The sequence below is a fragment of the Neoarius graeffei genome, chromosome 15 (assembly GCF_027579695.1).
Source record: "Neoarius graeffei isolate fNeoGra1 chromosome 15, fNeoGra1.pri, whole genome shotgun sequence".
Taxonomy (NCBI): domain Eukaryota; kingdom Metazoa; phylum Chordata; class Actinopteri; order Siluriformes; family Ariidae; genus Neoarius; species Neoarius graeffei.
This window is the reverse complement of record NC_083583.1, coordinates 20,831,565-20,852,084: the sequence shown is the minus strand read 5'-3', so window position 1 is coordinate 20,852,084 and position 20,520 is coordinate 20,831,565. Positions and strand designations below refer to the sequence as shown.

At 40.1% G+C, this 20,520-nt stretch overlaps 1 protein-coding gene across 1 annotated transcript in view; it reads left to right on the top strand.

Moving 5' to 3' along the window:
* LOC132899240 (CLIP-associating protein 1-like) overlaps positions 1-20,520 on the top strand; it is a 233,637-nt gene that overhangs the window by 193,950 nt on the left and 19,167 nt on the right. The window contains exons 32-34 of the mRNA XM_060940986.1: positions 2,083-2,189; positions 7,790-7,906; positions 12,286-12,433. Coding sequence (XP_060796969.1) covers positions 2,083-2,189; positions 7,790-7,906; positions 12,286-12,433 — 372 coding nt within the window. The remainder of the gene's footprint in view (positions 1-2,082; positions 2,190-7,789; positions 7,907-12,285; positions 12,434-20,520) is intronic.

Sequence of the window (20,520 nt, the reverse complement as noted above, 5' to 3'; positions counted from 1 at the left end):
ACAATGCCAGAGACCTGTATTGCTTCTGGATGTAATAACAGATGTGGAGATAAGCCTGGTTTAACTTTTCACCACTTCCCAGCGAACCCAGAAAGACGAGAAAAATGGCAAGCTGCAGTTAAACAGGAAGGCTGGATGATAAAAACATTTCCGTGTATGTGGAGAACATTTTATATCAGTTTAGTGTGAAAGCTTTGCGTAATGTTAAAATGTAGATCAGGATGTGGCTTTTGGACGCAATATATTTTATTAGACCTAACACTTGGCGCAACTAGCAGCATGTTTGTTATGTACTGATAATGTACACGAGGCTAAACACCATTAAATATGCTAGATCTAGGCCCTGGCTTGTTTATTACTGTTAGAACTCCATGTTTGAGCTTACCTTTGTCATAATAAGGTATTTTTCTTTATCAGGAATTTCCCATAACATTCCGGCATGAAACCTGCCTCGAAATATTGGTAGGCATCTTTGTGTGCCTTTAGCATCTCCGGTGTATTTAGAAGTCCCAAATGCTAAATAGTTCAGGAAGTCTGAAATCCAGTAGCTGGTTTGCAGAATACTTTTCAAGTGGAATAAATACATTTGTGGGTAAATTAAGAAGAACAAGCCTTTATTTTTGTCACATGTAAACTCAAGCACAGCGAAATTCCTCAAATTCCTCTTCTGCATTTAATCCATCTGAAGCAGTGAACGCACACACATACGTGTGCACAGCGCACAGAGAGAGAGAGAGAGAGAGAGAGAGAGAGAGCATTGTGCAGAATAAATAATAAATAAATACATTTGTGGGTAAATTATATGGATCCATGATGCCTGCATGTTTCAGCTTTTCGATGTAACATGATCTGCTGGTATAATCTAAATTTTCAATCGGCACGACGCTTTTGGCGTGTCACCATCTTAGTGTGATGCAGTTCCACAGTTATGCTAATTAGTTAAAGCTCTTCATGTTAAAAAAAAAGCTCCCCGTGTTCGGCTATTTCCATAGGGCCATACTGTTTACCTCAAGAGGTAGGAAAACGGTCCCAAAATGGAGAAAAGTGACCCTCAGCACATCAAAACAATCACATCTCGTCTGTATGATATTGTCAAATCATTAGTTTTCTTTTGTTTCAGACATATAAAAGTTTTTTCCTTTACCTGACATGTTTCGACGGTGTAACTTCCGTCTTCATCAGAGGGTCACCCGGATGTTGATGTGTGACGTGCCTTTATAATCAGCTGATGTTACGGAGGTGTGACATTGGGGAGACAGGAAGGAGGTTTAGTACACGAAAAAAGGAACATAAAAAGGATTGTGAAAAAGAAACAGAACAGAGACAAACAAGAGCAATAAAAGATAAAGCCATGCAAGAGAACCTCAAGTCAGCAATAACAGACCACTGCAGAAGGGAAAATCATATAATGGACTGGGACAATGCTCAAATCATACAACAAGAGAACAACAGATACCACCGTTGGATTAAGGAGTCAATAGAAATCAGAAAGCGTAGCCCAAGAATAATAAACAGGGATGAGGGGGCATACATGCTCTCCCACACCTGGAGCGCCGTCCTGAGGGGGCAACACTGACAGCGGGAGGTGTGACCGACCTGTCAATATTGACAGGGAGGTCACACCTCTGTAACATCAGCTGATTATACAGGCACGTCACACACCAACATCCGGGTGACCCTCTGATGAAGACGGAAGTTACACCGTCGAAACATGTCAGGTAAAGGAAAAAACTTTTATATGTCTGAAACAAAAGAAAACTAACAATTTGATTTAATAAGAAGACATAATGAATGTAACATATCTACTGAATGATATTGTCTTTTGCGAGACATAGAAAAACGCCATGCACAATAAAAAAAAAAAAATTGAAAATTTCAGATGACTTCACAGTCAGCACCTTTAAACATTCACAGCAATGGATGCTGAAGCTCATTATACAACGAAAAGCAGAATACATGGAATTTAAGAACATTTGTGGCTCTTTATAATAGAAAAAAAATATCGCTTTGTAAGATTTTCCAAGGATTTGTTCACACAGTAGTGCAAATCTCATTTATTTCACTTATTTCTTTACATTTAAGAGCTCGCCGAGCAACACGGTAGGCCGCACACCTCCAAGACTCTCTGGTTCCCGCACCAGTCCCCTGACATCTCCTACAAACTGCTCTCATGGAGGCCTCTCACCCAGGTACTACAACACTGCAGTAAAAGTCACACAGAACATTCTGGAAGTATGCGGACAGGACCACTTTTGTGGCTTTTCACCAGAGATAAGTTTTCAGTCAAAAAGCTTTTAAACTCATCAAAGCTGAAAACAACTGCAGATGTTTTGTATTGAAGCAAAATTGTTTAATTCTCCAACCGCTTGCATGCACTTGTACGTAGCTCTGCTTGTGAAACAGAATCCATAAACAAGTAATAAAGCCATCGTCCATAAGGCCATTGCTAAACGTTAGCAAACACAATTAAGAGGTCAAAGGTAAGTATTCACCCCCCTTGAACGTTTCCACTTTTTTGTAGTGTTAGAACCTAGTATGAAATCGAATTAACTGGGATTATTTAACAATTATTCACCGAAGACGAAGTGAATATCGCTGAATAATAACCGAAATGAAGTCGAGGTTATTATTTAAATAATATTGGCTGGCTATTTTCCGTGGTCTATCAGATGTATTCCATTCAGCTAGCATGATATTGAACTCGTTCAATATCATGCTAGCTGAATGGAATATATCTGATATACCATGGAAAACAGCCAGCCAATATTATTATTATTATTATTATTATTATTATTATACACTTTTCCAGTTTTTTTATGTCCGTTGGTATGTTTTTCTCTTGTAAATATGCGTGAAGAATATCTAATGAAGTTTTGGTAGCCTTTCGGGTGTTCAACACGTCTTCCTCTTTCCCGGCGAACAAAGAAATGCTTCTGCGCATGCGCAGCATAAATCTTTCTCATTGAATATTCACATCAGCTCCGACATGTGATGTCATGTTGTCTTGACAACCATGCAATATCATAAACCGTAATGCACATAGGATAAGCGATATGCTACCAATATTGCACGCTATCAAAGCAAATGAATGGAACCCGCTAGAAGGGAATAGAGCACGTTTTTATCCCAAAAAAGTGTCCTGTATGTATAACAATCACCAATATTCCCTGAGCCTGAGACGGATAATTGTTTTTAGGATAAATACACGGGTGATTATTAAAAAAAATTAAAAGTAATATTTAAAAAATAATTTATTTCAATCTTCAAAAGCGGCATGCAAATGTAATGTGTGCAGACTTGTGCCACTTATTTACACCGAGTCACATAAAATACTTTGTTTTGAAACGGATAAAATAAATCACAATTCCACCTTAAACTTGAATAGTTTTAGAGCAAACTTCGTAGCATCTTTAGTGCTTTTAGGAACAGCATTTTCTTTCATCACTTGTAATTCTTCCTCACTTATGGTGTCGAAGCGATCGGCGGCCATTTTGCCGAGTTGCTCGAGGTGATTATCGAGAAATAATCCAAATCTCTTAACCAATCAGCATGCGTGATTTCTTATAATCACGTCCGTATTTATATTAAATGTCATTAAATCTATTATTATAAAATGGAAAGAATATGTCACAACCATGACGACCTAGCGGAGTCTATCCACCACTGTCAGTGAGTAAGTACAGAGGGCACGAGTCAAAGAAGCAACCAAGTTACCAAGGATAATTGTCAACATGATGTTCCCACCACCATACTTCACGATAGGGATGATGTTATCAGAGCAATGGGTTTTCAGCTGGCATAGTGTCTTTTGACAAGGCCAGAAGGTTCAATTCTGGTTTCATCAGACCACAGAACCTCAACCCCCCCCCCCCCCCCCCCCCCCCCCCCCCCCCGCAACTTGAATATTTTGACTTCTTTTATGCAGAATCTTAAAGCGAGATGGCCTTTTGATTTCATAAAATCGATGAAATTTAGTTCCCTCTGAAATTTGGTCATTGTGATATACAGTTAGGTCGATTTGGACACTGACACAAATTTTGTTTTTTTACCTGTTTACTGAAACATATTCAAGTTATAGTTATATAATGGACATGGACATAAAGTCCAGACTTTCAGCTTTCATTTGAGGGTATCCACATTAAAATTGGATGAAGGGTTTAGGAGTTTCAGCTCCTTAACATGTGCCACCCTGTTTTTAAAGGGACCAAAAGCAATTGGACAATTGACTCAAAGGCTATTTCATGGGCAGGTGTGGGCAATTCCTTTGTTATGTCATTCTCAATTAAGCAGATAAAAGGCCTGGAGTTGATTTGAGGTGTGGTGCTTGCATTTGGAAGATTTTGCTGTGAAGAAAACATGCGGTCAAAGGAGCTCTCCATGCAGGTGAAACAAGCCATCATTAAGCTGCGAAAACAGAAAAAAACCCATCCGAGAAATTGCTACAATATTAGGAGTGGCAAAATCTACAGTACAGTTTGGTACATCCTGAGAAAGAAAGAAAGCACTGCTGAACTCATCAATGCAAAAAGACCTGGACGCCCACAGAAGACAACAGTGGTGGATGATTGCAGAATAATTTCCATGGTGAAGAGAAACCCCTTCACAACAGCCAACCAAGTGAACAACACTCTCCAGGAGGTAGACGTATCAATATCCAAATCTACCATAAAGAGAAGACTGCATGAAAGTAAATACAGAGGGTTCACTGCACGGTGCAAGCCACTCATAAGCCTCAAGAATAAAAAGGCTAGATTGGACTTTGCTAAAAAACATCTAAAAAAGCCAGCACAGTTCTGGAAGAACATTCTTTGGACAGATGAAACCAAGCTCAACCTCTACCAGAATGATGGAAAGAAAAAAGTATGGCGAAGGCGTGGTACAGCTCATGATCCAAAGCATACCACATCATCTGTAAAACACGGCGGAGGCAGTGTGATGGCTTGGGCATGCATGGCTGCCAGTGGCACTGGGTCACTAGTGTTTATTGATGATGTGACACAGGACAGAAGCAGCCGGATGAATTCTGAGGTATTCAGAGACATACTGTGTGCTCAAATCCAGCCAAATGCAGCCAAACTGATTGGTCGGCGTTTCATAATACAGATGGACAATGACCCAAAACATAAAGCCAAAGCAATCCAGGAGTTTATTAAAGCAAAGAAGTGGAATATTCTTGAATGGCCAAGTCAGTCACCTGATCTCAACCCAATTGAGCATGCATTTCACTTGTTAAAGACTAAACTTCAGACAGAAAGGCCCACAAACAAGCAGCAACTGAAAACCGCTGCAGTAAAGGCCTGGCAGAGCATTAAAAAGGAGGAAACACAGCGTCTGGTGATGTCCATGAGTTCAAGACTTCAGGCAGTCATTGCCAACAAAGGGTTTTCAACCAAGTATTAGAAATGAACATTTTATTTACAATTATTTAATTTGTCCAATTACTTTTGAGCCCCTGAAATGAAGGGATTGTGTTTAAAAAATGCTTTAGTTCCTCACATTTGTATGCAATCATTTTGTTCAACCCACTGAATTAAAGCTGAAAGTCTGAACTTCAACTGCATCTGAATTGTTTTGTTCAAAATTCATTGTGGTAATACATAGACGTCGCCAGACCCATTTTAGGGTAGCTCCAGCCACCCTATCTTATGGCAAAGCCACCCTATATTTTTTGCCCTTTTTTAAATTATTTATATTTTAATTTTTTTTCCCCCCAAAAAAAACAAAGGCAGTAAAGCACTGAACATGAGCCATCAAGAACGCAAGTTAATCCGAACAACAGTTTCTGCTTGCTTATTTATTGTTTAATGCAATATTATTAATATTGTTATGATTCCTCCTCATTGGCTCTGTGTCAAGCGTCACGTCGAGTGGTAGGCTAGTAGGACTTAAAAAACTACGCGGGCATTCTGCAGCAGGCGCGGTGCGGGCTTCCATTGAGTTGGGTTTGCAGAGAGTCAGAATTCTATGCTTTCATTTGCAGACACACACGGTGAGATTGTAATTTGATGTCAGTGGTTCGCATTTGCTTAACTTTACCTAGGCTATATTGAGCAATGGGTAGTGAGGAAAGACGATATTGTAGCTTTTCTATTTCAACTGTAAATCTGGCACGTTAGCATGGTGAACAAACTTACTAAGCTGTGTGGGTTGTAGCCTACTAGCATTAGTTTTGGCATGGGAAAAGATTATCTGTCTGTCTATCCTTTGGCTAGATGGATATACGAAGATTTTTTAAGAAAGGGAGTCTGGTGAAGTTGCTTCAGCAAGCAATTAAATGATGAAAGCAATTTTAAAATAGAATAGAAATGGTGGGAAGTGTGTCCCCAAGGTGCGATGCTCTTGAAATAATGAATTGATTGACAGCCTTAGTAGGTGCTCTGAAAAATGTTCAGCGCGCGCTGCGCGCGCACAATACCTTTTCTCCTCTGGGTGCTAAGCTACCCCTGTCTCTCAAACCTAGTGACGTCCCTGTGGTAATGTACAGAACCAAAATTAGAAAAATGTTGTCTCTGTCCAAATATTTATGGACCTAACTGTATGTTTATTTCTGTAATATCTCACAAAATATCAGGCCATTCTGTGGCTGGGAAGTTATTTAATTTGAGGGGATTCCCGAGCAAATAATGTGCATGAAATCACTCGCTTCGTGCAGGCAAGCAGGCAGAGGGAGTCCATGTGCGCATGCGCACATTTACCTTCGTCGTCGTCTTCTTTTCCTTCTTCTTTTGAGTTTTACAGCAGCTGGCATCCACAGTGTTGCATTACTGCCATCTACAGGTTTACCTTGACCGTGCACTGACAGTTCCATCATTCTGTCGCTAAACGAACAGCTGATCACACCGAGGTGCTCGCTGACCGCCGATATTTATTAGTTTGGTCCTGCGTTTCCTTTCTTTACTGTAGAGAGGGGACCTTTCCTTAGGAAAACCAAGTCGTACTTTCTCAATGCTTCCTCGAATAGGCAGTAACGCCTTTATTAAATTCTGCAGTTTGTTTTTTTTATCTTCTACAATAGTTTTTATTACCTATTATATCTTTATACAGTATTTATATAGTATTTTTTTATACTGCATTTGTATATAGTTATATAGATTTGATTCGATTTTCTGGATGAAGAGCCAAAATTGTATTTGGAAAGCTGTAAATAAACCATTATTATTATTCTTTCGCAACATAACGTCTTTTCTTCTCGCTTTCCGTTACTGTAGTCGGTCTTTCACGGTTCATTCGCACACTCACGTCTGCCATTTTTCTCTCCTGTTTCAAATTTGTATCCCACAATACCTTGCGCGAACGGGGAAAGCCCACCACGTGATGCATGACGTAATATCTTGAATTGGGTCATAGTGAAGCAGGAAAAAATAGCGGAGAATTTAGGGCCACGTGGCTCTAAATTCATTAATTGTTCTATTTAATAAAATTGGAAGTCTGTGATTCGAATTCAGTAGCTTTCGGTCCACTAAACAGAAATAATTGGGGGTCAGGGAAAATTCTTTGTATGACCTAAACTTGAAGAATTTGAAAGGCAGTCTAGCTTTAACACTTAATCCTACATTTCAGTTCCAGGTTGCAACATTACAAAGAGGGTGAATACTTACGCAAACCACTGTATGTAATTGAGCCAGTCCCATGTTTGATTATGGATTTCTGCTGCTCTTTACCAGTACTAATAACCTGTAAGCTGACCTTCTAACACGCAAGCCTGTTTTCCTCTGCTATTCCTTTCCTTTCTTCTGTTTCTCCTCTTTCTCTTTGTTTTCCCCTGCATCATCCCTTGTTCCTGACTCAGTCGTATATGGGGCTGGAGTTCGAACGGTCTCTCAAAGGCCCCGTGTCCCTTCACTCCCCCTCCCTCTGGCCCTGGCACCCCCCCTCTCCGACCTGGGCGCCGGGCCCCCTCGCCCAGGTAACGGCCTTCCGCCTGGGGGTCACAGTGTGGGGTCAAAGGTCATGGGGTGTCACTTTCCCATTTAGAAAGAGTCTTTTGTTTATTAGCTGTTTGCTTGTGTTGCATTTGTTACGAGTCCCTACAGGAAGAATGTCTCAAAATGGTCAGACACGCAACTTTCTTAGTTTTCTTCACATCTCACAATTCTTCTCGTGTTCTCTTGATATCAAATCAACACTTGGTACTTGACTATTTGCAAATCTGTTTCTTTTACTCCCTTCATTTGAATCTCTTTTGTTCTGCGTCTGGATGAAGACTGCACATTTAAACTAAAGCCGATTAAATTCAGGAGCTGTTGACAAGGCTACAAACCCGCATCAAACAAAGCGTTCAGCATGTTGTCTAGTGTTCACAGAGCGTGTCCTCGAGGGGATTCCACAAAGTGCGCTAAATATATTCAGAACGTCTCTCACACAGATGGTTTCACTAAACTGCACATTTCTCGTCACACTTAATTCCTGTCTAATAGAGATGACTGATATAGCTAAAGCAGCATTGAGGGAGTTTTTTACATTCTGAATGGTGAAGTAGATTGAATACAGATGTCTAGAAAAGGCTACTGAAAAAGTTGTTATTGTAAGACTCGTGTCGTAAGTTTATAGCAAAACAAGATGAACTTAAAGGAGAACTGAAGGCAAATTTTTTTTATTATCAAAATTCTATTTCTCTCATTTTATTAAATATACGAATGCGTTTTTGATCGCTATTTTGCCGCTGCTATAGCAAGTTATGAGTGTTTGAAATACGCTCTGTAATATATCAGTCCATATGTCAAAGCAATGGCTGTAAACGAGATTTGTCGAGACCTGTGCGAGACATCGTAGGACGGCAGTAAAACGTACAGCGGAAATCTGCCAACGTCGTCGAAAGACTCGCGCGCCCTCCTTCGAATGCTGACGTAATCAAGCCGGGAGTTTTGTTTGTTTTGATAGCAATCAGGAAAGTTTGAAAAAAGTCAGAGGTAATCGTCAATTAAACTCGTTTTTGTGAAATATTTCGTTTGGAAAACAGTTTTCAAAATGGCGGCACTGACACCTGGCTGACACTTGACGTTTCGAGGTCTTGCACAAGTCTCGTGAAGATCGCGCGGATACAGTAAGCGCCGCCTGCTGTGGACCAAACGAACTAAATTCAACATGGCTAAAAACCGAATAGGCTGATAAGTATAATATTTAATTGCAATTAGTTGCCAATACGAGTCACGATGTAAGGTTACTAAAACCGAAAACGTAATCGAATAACACGTGAATTAAGAAATAAAGCAAGTTTAAAAATGACTTCAGTTCTCCATTAACTATTAAATGCTTCGAGTATCACATCATTTTTTACTCTCATGTCATCTCATTATCTCTAGCCGCTTTATCCTGTTCTACAGGGTCGCAGGCAAGCTGGAGCCTATCCCAGCTGACTACGGGTGAAAGGCGGGGTACACCCTGGACAAGTCGCCAGGTCATCACAGGGCTGACACATAGACACAGACAACCATTCACACTCACATTCACACCTACGGTCAATTTAGAGTCACCAGTTAACCTAACCTGCATGTCTTTGGACTGTGGGGGAAACCGGAGCACCCGGAGGAAACCCACGCGGACACGGGGAGAACATGCAAACTCCGCACAGAAAGGCCCTCGCCGGCCACGGGGCTCGAACCCAGACCTTCTTGCCGTGAGGCGACAGCGCTAACCACTACACCACCGTGCCGCCCATTTTTTACTCTTTTATGTGAATTGCAATAACTGTCATACATACTTCAATTTGATAAGAAAATGACTTTGAAACACACTGGAGAACAAAAACAGGCAAGAGGTGCCACAAATCAATATATATCAGTCTTTCCCATGCCACATCAAGCGGCACCAGTCTCCATTTCAGTAGCCTTTGGCCTCTCACATAGCTAGGGTTACAGTGGGGGGCTAGTCCTCTGGTAACTGTGAGAGTTTGACTCCCTCCTTGCATCTGTATTGCGGCGTGCCTCATCAGATGGTAATCGGTATTATTTTTATGATGGTCTTTGGTATGACCCAACTGTGAGTAGAACTCATGATCTCCTGGTCAAGAGGCGGACACATTAACCACTAGGCCAACTCGTGGTTAAGTTTTATCACTGTATCCACATTCACTGGATATGAGCAATTGCGCTCTTTGATTGGCTACTCTTCTACTAGGATATCAGCTCATTATCATTAAAAATGAAATGCACTAAAAGCAAAGAAGTTAAAAATGTACCATGAACTTAACAAAAGTTGCTCTAAGGATACAAAAGAGGTTATTAATGCATATTAGGTATTATTCTATCTACATTCACTGGATATGAGCAATCGCGCGCTCTGATTGGCTACCCTGCTACTAGGCTATCAGCTCATATTGCTGGGTTTCACATGACGTCATATCCGCCTCATTAGTTATTCAAAACTTTAGCTGATGGTTTACCAAAGCTCAGTTGACAAAGCGTTTGTATGGAGAAGGTGCATTGCTTGCATGAAAAATGCCTTACGCTGGCGTTGTTTTAGGTTTTTCGAATCGATCAAACCGTGAAACTGATAAAAGTTTCTTTAGGGTTCCCCGTGAACTAATAAAAAAGGGTGAACGAACACAGGATTTCACAACAAGACGTCGAGAAAGGCGGCTTTTGAACCTCTCACTGAAATCGAAGGCAGCCGAGTCGAAGCATGCTGGAGTTTGCAGTGATCACTTGGTGAAAGGTTTGTATTTCCCTCTCAGCTATGGCGTTAGTGTTTTACAAGTACTTTTCTTGCTATGTGTTGTTATTTTATGGTACTTTTTTTAGTCACGAAGCGCTAAAGTCCCCAGCTGTTTCTTTGTTTACTCCTCACAAAGTCCTTATGCATGAAGGTCGCGACAAAATTCTTCCCCAGCCGTGCAGTTACAGTGCGCCGTGATCACTTCTCCGTCTTGTTTAACTAAGATCCAGGTCTTTAAAGGGGTTTCTGATGATCTTTGTGAATGATTTAGCTGAGAGATAAGAGCCAACACAAGTGAGAATCAAGCCAACTGTTTGTTTACACTGCAACTTGCAGCGCTTCGTTGTAAAGACACGAACGAAAAGTTTAAAAAAAACATCCTTACACGAGCAAAAACAATCCAGGGTTCATTCGGCAGCGACTTGATCCCGAGGTCCTTTACCCAGCTACATACAAAAAAGTTGTAAGCCTCCGTACTCTTCCACGCTTTCATCTGTTTTGCGGTGTAGAAGGACGTCTGCAACACCAGATAGTTCGAGATGTCGGGGAACTCGACTGAAGGGTAGTTTTCGAGATCGTATGACAAATCCTTCTTTCCCAGACTGTAGGGATCGATTCCATTGCACATAGCAATCTTCTGAATATACCTAAAGTCAGCAATGGCTTCTAGATTACGAGCGTACTCTGATTAGTTATCACTAGTTGTTTGCACTACGGCAGCCGTTTAGACCACCAGCTATTTCACGTCCAGTAAAACGGCTAAGAAAAGCCACGTGACTGAAACCCAGCTATACCATGAGGAGAGAAAAACAAAATGGCGGCGCATGTTGCTGAACCAACTGAGGACGAAATAAAAACTCTACTCGAAAACAAAACCCCCAAAAAATACAAAAAAAAGCAACAAAATATGGAATAAAAGTATCTGATGCTAAGAGCGTCTCTTTTTTTTATTTTTCAAGAATTATTATTACAGCATTTTTCACAAATCGCTACTCTCATTTCGCCGGTTTGTTTACATTCTAAGCGGAAATTATTTTGTTGGACGTTTTGTATCAAGTTTTCATTTATTGAATTTGTAAAAAATTAAAATAAAAATGCTGTGTTTTTCAAAATCCAGTGAATGTGGATAGAATAAAACAGTTATTCCACTCAATCTCGTCGTACATGGCTTATAGCCAACTCGGTGCTATGCGTCTCGTCGGCGATCAGCTCATGTACGACTCGATTTCGTGGAATAACTGTTCCAGTGTCCTGTAAAAAAAAATCCTCCACATAGTTCTGGGCTCGCTCTTTGTCATTTGTTTGTCGTGTAGATTTGAGTGACTCATAACTGAACTGTTTTGTGTCTGAACACGACGCCTAATTTATGCTTGAGGGATTTACTGTATCTGCAAAACATTGTAACCATTGTTGTTGTTGTTGTGGCAAAATGTTTATACCTCCTTTTTGGCTTATTTTATCGTCATTGAGTATGTTGAAGGATGAAACAGCATTAAAAATTTCCCGGGGTAATATATTCCTAGGAGTAGAATGATCCGGATGCTTCTCAGGTGATCCTTAATGCCTGTAACGAATGCACTGTGCTATAAAAAATCTGACGGGAGCTTTACACGTAGTGTGTTATGTGTGCAGCATGCTGGAATACGACACAGAGAACATGAACTCCGAGGAGATCTACAGCTCTCTGAGAGGAGTCACTGAAGCCATTCAGAGCTTCAGCTTCCGCAGCCAGGAGGACAGCTACGAGCCAATCAAACGCGACCTCAAGAAAGACGACGCTGTGAGTTTTCCTCCACTTTGTAGTGAAGAAAGTAGGCAGAAGTTTACTGCCACTCGTACAGTATTGGTTACGATCTATCTCTCCAGCTGTGCATCCATCAGAAATGCAGTTCACAAAATAATTCAGAAGGAAAACGTCTTAATGTTCGCATACACTATATGGCCAAAGATATGTGGACACATGACCATCACACCCATATGCGGGCGTGGATTATATATCATTCACGATTCTGTTTTAGTCAGAGTCTTGGGATCGTTATTCAATTTTCCCTATGATATTTTTGAAAATGATTGATGTTAAATGAAGAAAACTTTATAACCAAAAAAATTGCAACATTTATAACCCCGATTCCAAAAAAGTTGGGACGAAGTACAAATTGTACATAAAAACGGAATGCAATAATTTACAAATCTCAAAAACTGATATTGTATTCACAATAGAACACAGACAACATATCAAATGTCGAAAGTGAGACATTTTGAAATTTTCATGCCAAATATTGGCTCATTTGAAATTTCATGACAGCAACACATCTCAAAAAAGTTGGGACAGGGGCAATAAGAGGCTGGAAAAGTTAAAGGTACAAAAAAGGAACAGCTGGAGGACCAAATTGCAACTCATTAGGTCAATTGGCAATAGGTCATTAACATGACTGGGTATAAAAAGAGCATCTTGGAGTGGCAGCGGCTCTCAGAAGTAAAGATGGGAAGAGGATCACCAATCCCCCTAATTCTGCGCCGACAAATAGTGGAGCAATATCAGAAAGGAGTTCGACAGTGTAAAACTGCAAAGAGTTTGAACATATCATCATCTACAGTGCATAATATCATCAAAAGATTCAGAGAATCTGGAAGAATCTCTGTGCGTAAGGGTCAAGGCCGGAAAACCATACTGGGTGCCCGTGATCTTCGGGCCCTTAGACGGCACTGCATCACATACAGGCATGCTTCTGTATTGGAAATCACAAAATGGGCTCAGGAATATTTCCAGAGAACATTATCTGTGAACACATTTCACCGTGCCATCCGCCGTTGCCAGCTAAAACTCTATAGGTCAAAGAAGAAACCGTATCTAAACATGATCCAGAAGTGCAGACGTCTTCTCTGGGCCAAGGCTCATTTAAAATGGACTGTGGCAAAGTGGAAAACTGTTCTGTGGTCAGACAAATCAAAATTTGAAGTTCTTTATGGAAATCAGGGACGCCGTGTCATTTGGACTAAAGAGGAGAAGGATGACCCAAGTTGTTATCAGCGCTCAGTTCAGAAGCCTGCATCTCTGATGGTATGGGGTTGCATTAGTGTGTGTGGCATGGGCAGCTTACACATCTGGAAAGACACCATCAATGCTGAAAGGTATATCCAGGTTCTAGAGCAACATGCTCCCATCCAGACGACGTCTCTTTCAGGGAAGACCTTGCATTTTCCAATATGACAATGCCAAACCACATACTGCATCAATTACAGCATCATGGCTGCGTAGAAGAAGGGTCCGGGTACTGAACTGGCCAGCCTGCAGTCCAGATCTTTCACCCATAGAAAACATTTGGCGCATCATAAAACGGAAGATATGACAAAAAAGACCTAAGACAGTTGAGCAACTAGAATCCTACATTAGACAAGAATGGGTTAACATTCCTATCCCTAAACTTGAGCAACTTGTCTCCTCAGTCCCCAGACGTTTACAGACTGTTGTAAAGAGAAAAGGGGATGTCTCACAGTGGTAAACATGGCCTTGTCCCAACTTTTTTGAGATGTGTTGTTGTCATGAAATTTAAAATCACCTAATTTTTCTCTTTAAATGATACATTTTCTCAGTTTAAACATTTGATATGTCATCTATGTTCTATTCTGAATAAAATATGGAATTTTGAAACTTCCACATCATTGCATTCCGTTTTTATTTACAATTTGTACTTTGTCCCAACTTTTTTGGAATCGGGGTTGTATTTCCCTATCCTTTATCCTGTATTCCTTTTGTTAAATAAAAAAAAAATACCTTTGTTTCAATAATAATTATTTACAGGCATTTGTAAAGTTTGAAGTAAATTGTATTACTCTATCCACAATCACTGGATATAAGCAATCGCACGCTCTGATTGGTTACTCTACTACTAGGCTATCAGCTCATATACCGTGAGTAGAGTAAAACAAAATGGCGGAGCATGTTGCTGAACCAACCGAGGATGAAATAAAAACTCTACTCAAAAACAAAACCCTAAAAAATACAAAAAAAAGCAACATAATATGGAATAAAAGTATTTGATGGTAAGAACGTCTCTTTTTTTTTTTTTCAAGAATTATTATTATCGCATTTTTCCCAATTTGCTACTCTCATTTCGCCGGTTTGTTTACATTCTAAGCAGAAATTATTTGGTCAGACTTTTCTTTTTATAAAGTTTTTATTCATCAAATTTGCAAAAAAATAAAAATGCTCGGTTTCTCAAAATCCAGTGAATGTGGATAGAATAAAACAGTTATTCCACTCAATCTCGTCGTACATGGCTTATAGCTAACTCAGCACTATGCGTCTCGTCGGCGATCAGCTCATGTACGACTCGATTTCATCAGAATAACTGTTAAATAGCCTATTAACTAAAATATTCCTTATATTAAACATTTTGAAAATGTAATAATGAATAGGCCTTTTTTGGCTAACCATTTATGAACATTTGTGAAGGCTGTAATCAGTTTCAGCATAAAACAATTACCTCCATTTGCTTCTCTTTTCTTTAGCTTTCAGCAGTCTGTAAAAAGAGACCTCTGATTTCTTGTTAAATCTATTTGTACAATCAATCACACGTCAGCTCTTTCGCATTTTAGATCTGTTTTTTTTGTATGTGTGGTTTTTTTTTTTCATGATATTGGAGCTGTGTTACTTCCAACTATGGTGAAGTCAAGTGCCTATTGTACGTTATTTTTCAGAGGGCGTTTTAAGCAATGCAATTAGGGGTCATCCGTAATTTTCATCATTATCACGAGCGTACAAACCGTATGCGGGGGGGAGGGGGTTAATGAGCAGGCGTACACCTTTTTAAAAATGAAAAAAACGATGATCTGTCAATGTGCGAATCGGCAGCCGCCATGTTAAAAATTTCGTGCCACATCGGTGTTGCCAGCTAGCTCTACACGCTTTCTTTCTTCAATACAACAACAATGGCTGACCCAGATTTTGACCGCATTTACAAATTTGTGAATAGCAGAAATACCGCTATTCACAAGACTCCTTCAAACGAGTACGAGCAGTTTTTAAACGTTTGTTTCCTGCATTCATCTGAGAAGCGGCAGAGGAGGAGCCAAAAGGCAACAGCTCCCCTTAAAAAGACCGCCCCTAATTTTCAAAAATGAATCGCCTGCTTTCTATGAAAACTTCTGGACCCGTCTTGTGTCTTCTTTTCTTCTCTTGTGAATCTTTGTATTGTCCTGTCATCCGATTTTAATAAAAAGTAATACAAGACATGGTTTTATTTTGAATTCCTATTCCACGTAGATCCATCCTTTTTTTGTCCGCTAATGTACACTTTTTTTGGGGAGGGAGGGGGGTTGCTCAAAAGTCTACTCTTTGTAGACTCATGATAATGATGAAAATTATGGATGACCCCTTACAGCAAGGAAAAACTAAAAGATGATGCAGCCTAATAATAATTACCATTATTTTTTTATTTCCTCAATTCAAATTCACGATTATTCTCAAATTACACATTGTTACATGTCTTATATGTATATACAGTACCAGTCAAATGTTTGGACACACCTACTCATTCATAAGTTTTTCTGTATTTTGCATTTTCTTCATTGTAGAACAATACTGAAGACATCAAAACTATGAAATAACGTCTGGAACATACATGGAATTACAACCCCGATTCCAAAAAAGTTGGGACAAAGTACAAATTGTAAATAAAAACGGAATGCAATGATGTGGAAGTTTTAAAATTCCATATTTTATTCAGAATAGAACATAGATGACATATCAAATGTTTAAACTGAGAAAATGTATCATTTAAAGAGAAAAATTAGGTGATTTTAAATTTCATGACAACAACACATCTCAAAAAAGTTGGGACAAGGCCATGTTTCCCACTGTGAGACATCCCCTTTTCTCTTTACAACAGTCTGTAAACGTCTGGGGACTGAGGAGACAAGTTGCTCAAGTTTAGGGATAGGAATGTTAACCCATTCTTGTCTAATGTAGGATTCTAGTTGCTCAACTGTCTTAGGTCTTTTTTGTCGTATCTTCCGTTTTATGATGCGCCAAATGTTTTCTATGGGTGAAAGATCTGGACTGCAGGCTGGCCAGTTCAGTACCCGGACCCTTCTTCTACGCAGCCATGATGCTGTAATTGATGCAGTATGTGGTTTGGCATTGTCATTTCCACTTTGCCACAGTCCATTTTAAATGAGCCTTGGCCCAGAGAAGACGTCTGCGCTTCTGGATCATGTTTAGATACGGCTTCTTCTTTGAACTATAGAGTTTTAGATGGCAACAGCGGATGGCACGGTGAATTGTGTTCACAGATAATGTTCTCTGGAAATATTCCTGAGCCCATTTTGTGATTTCCAATACAGAAGCATGCCTGTATGTGATGCAGTGCCGTCTAAGGGCCCGAAGATCACAGGCACCCAGTATGGTTTTCCGGCCTTGACCCTTACGCACAGAGATTCTTCCAGATTCTCTGAATCTTTTGATGATATTATGCACTGTAGATGATGATATGTTCAAACTCTTTGCCATTTTACACTGTCGAACTCCTTTCTGATATTGCTCCACTATTTGTTGGCGCAGAATTAGGGGGATTGGTGATCCTCTTCCCATCTTTACTTCTGAGAGCCGCTGCCACCCCAAGATGCTCTTTTTATACCCAGTCATGTTAATGACCTATTGCCAATTGACCTAATGAGTTGCAATTTGGTCCTCCAGCTGTTCCTTTTTTGTACCTTTAACTGTTCCAGCCTCTTATTGCCCTGTCCCAACTTTTTTGAGATGTGTTGCTGTCATGAAATTTCAAATGAGCCAATATTTGGCATGAAATTTCAAAATGTCTCACTTTCGACATTTGATATGTTGTCTATGTTCTATTGTGAATACAATATCAGTTTTTGAGATTTGTAAATTATTGCATTCCGTTTTTATTTACAATTTGTACTTCGTCCCAACTTTTTTGGAATCGGGGTTGTATGTAGTAGATGATTAAAAAAAGTGTGGAAAACCCCCCAAAATATGTTTCATGTTTTAGATTCTTCAAAGTAGCCAGCGTTTACCTTGATGATGCTTTGGACACTATTGGCATTATCTTAATCAGCTTCATGAAGTAGTCACCTGGAATGCTTTTCAATTAACAAAAGTTATTAGTGCAATTTCTTGCCTTCTTAATGTGTTTGAGATCAAACAGTAAATATTAAATAATAAAAATACACTAAACAGCCCTATTCAACACCTGTAGTGGTCCATATTATCATATGACCCGTACGGACTCGCGCGTGCTCTTAATAAAACCATTTGGGAAAAGTCACATGACTGGGCAGATATGGATTTTTGGATCCAGTCCTGAAAAAGCCGTATGCGGCCCCGGACCCGTTTCCCTCGTTTCCGCCATTTTCATTTTGCTCTGAATTGCTATCGAGTCATCTTCAGATGAAAAAGATTGAACTGACTCGACTGCCGACTCGACTCTATTTTGTTTTTAAATCGAAGTTCTTTTGTGTAGAATTAACAGGCTTGTAGTGACGTTGTCTCCGCGAGCTGACCCGAGTTTGAACTGACTTTTACTAACGGTGTTATCTTAAAATTTTCATTCCGAGAGAACAGTAAAGTCGGTTGTATTTTATAGAAATCAAACTGTTATTTCAAGCTTGTGCAAAGGTGATCCAGCATATAAATGGTTTGAATAAAAGTTGAATAAAAATTGATTTGTTCGTTTTTCACACACCGTCGTTCGTTGTTTTACACTGTATATGTTAGTTAAAAAAGGTCATACGATAAAATGCTTATTGACTGAGTTAGGGGGCGGCACGGTGGTGTAGTGGTTAGCGCTGTCGCCTCACAGAAAGAAGGTCCGGGTTCGAGCCCCGTGGCTGGCGAGGGCCTTTCTGTGTGGAGTTTGCATGTTCTCCCCGTGTCCGCGTGGGTTTCCTCCGGGTGCTCCGGTTTCCCCCACAGTCCAAAGACATGCAGGTTAGGTTAACTGGTGACTCTAAATTGACCGTAGGTGTGAATGTGAGTGTGAATGGTTGTCTGTGTCTATGTGTCAGCCCTGTGATGACCTGGCGACTTGTCCAGGGTGTACCCCGCCTTTCGCCCGTAGTCAGCTGGGATAGGCTCCAGCTTGCCTGCGACCCTGTAGAACAGGATAAAGCGGCTAGAGATAATGAGATGAGATGAGATTGAGTTACACTACCGTTCAAAAGTTTGGGGTCACCCAGACAATTTTGTGTTTTCCATGAAAAGTCACACTTTTACACTACGTTCACACTGCAGGCTGAAGTGACTCAAATCCGATCTTTTCGCCCATATGTGACCTGTATCCGATCTTTTATTGACAATATGAACGACACAGATCTGATTTTTTTCAAATCCGACCCAGGCCGTTTGGATATGTGATCCTAATTCCGATTCCTATCCGCTCTTTTCATATGCGACTTCAGTTTGAACCGCCAGGTCGCATTCATCCGACTTACACGTCATCAGCAAGCCACAAACGTCACTATTCTGCGCTGAAGTAGGCGGCGGGTCTCTCAAAAAAAGTTACAACAACATGGCTTTGATGTTCCTTTGAACGGAGGTTGCAGTCACTATCCCGCAGAACGCCTGAGCCAAAACCTTTGCCCTCTTCCTTCTCAACCTCCTCCTTAACATCAGGCTATTGTGCATGTTCTGGCTCCGTCGCAACAACAACTGCATCATCGCCAGGTACTCCATGCTGGCTACTGTCATACACAGGAACCTTTAGGTTACTTCCGTAAACACTGGCCATGCTCACTGCGTGTGACGTCGGTGTATCCTGCAATGCGCATGCGGAACACTTTTAGGTCGCTTTTCATTCATACTGAGGATCACATACAAGTCGCATATATTTGTTAATGTGAACGACCTCACAAAAAAATCGGATTTCACAAAAAAATCAGAATTGAGCATTAAGCCTTGCAGTGTGAACGTAGTGTTATTTACCACCATAAGTTGTAAAATGAATAGAAAATATAGTCAAGACATTTTTCTGGCCATTTTGAGCATTTAATCGACCCCACAAATGTGATGTTCCAGAAACTCAATCTGCTCAAAGAAAGGTCAGTTTTATAGCTTCTCTAAAGAGCTCAACTGTTTTCAGCTGTGCTAACATGATTGTACAAGGGTTTTCTAATCATCCATTAGCCTTCTGAGGCAATGAGCAAACACATTGTACCATTAGAACACTGGAGTGAGAGTTGCTGGAAATGAGCCTCTATACACCTATGGAGATATTGCACCAAAAACCAGACATTTGCAGCTAGAATAGTCATTTACCACATTAGCAATGTATAGAGTGGATTTCTGATTAGTTTAAAGTGATCTTCATTGAAAAGAACAGTGCTTTTCTTTCAAAAATAAGGACATTTCAAAGTGACCCCAAACTTTTGAACGGTAGTGTAGGTCGGGCCGGACGGGAAAATATTTGGCGCTTGGTCATTTGTACGGCATGACCTCGAGCCAAATATTTTCCCGTCCGGCCCTGTTACTCAGTCAGTAAGTACATATTATGTCGCAAAATAATATATACTTGCTACAGTGATATGTGTGAAATCTAAAAATCTTTTTCTCTGGTAATTTCCAACGTGCATACATGTACAAATGAAGAGTTTGGTTCCAAAACGCTGCATATCCAATTCCATCGTTTCGAGAAAAATCATTTTTTCTGATTACGGGAAGTGATAAAAGGAAAACCACTGTATCCTGTTTTAAAATTTATTGACTAACTCCTTAATGATGATAAACTTCAAAAATGAAATCCAGAACTAATTAACAGCTTTTAACTGAACCAAATAATTACTTTTTTGTCAAGACGCTACATATCCACGCCACGGCATTTTCCCCCAAAGTGCTACATATCCCTTTCT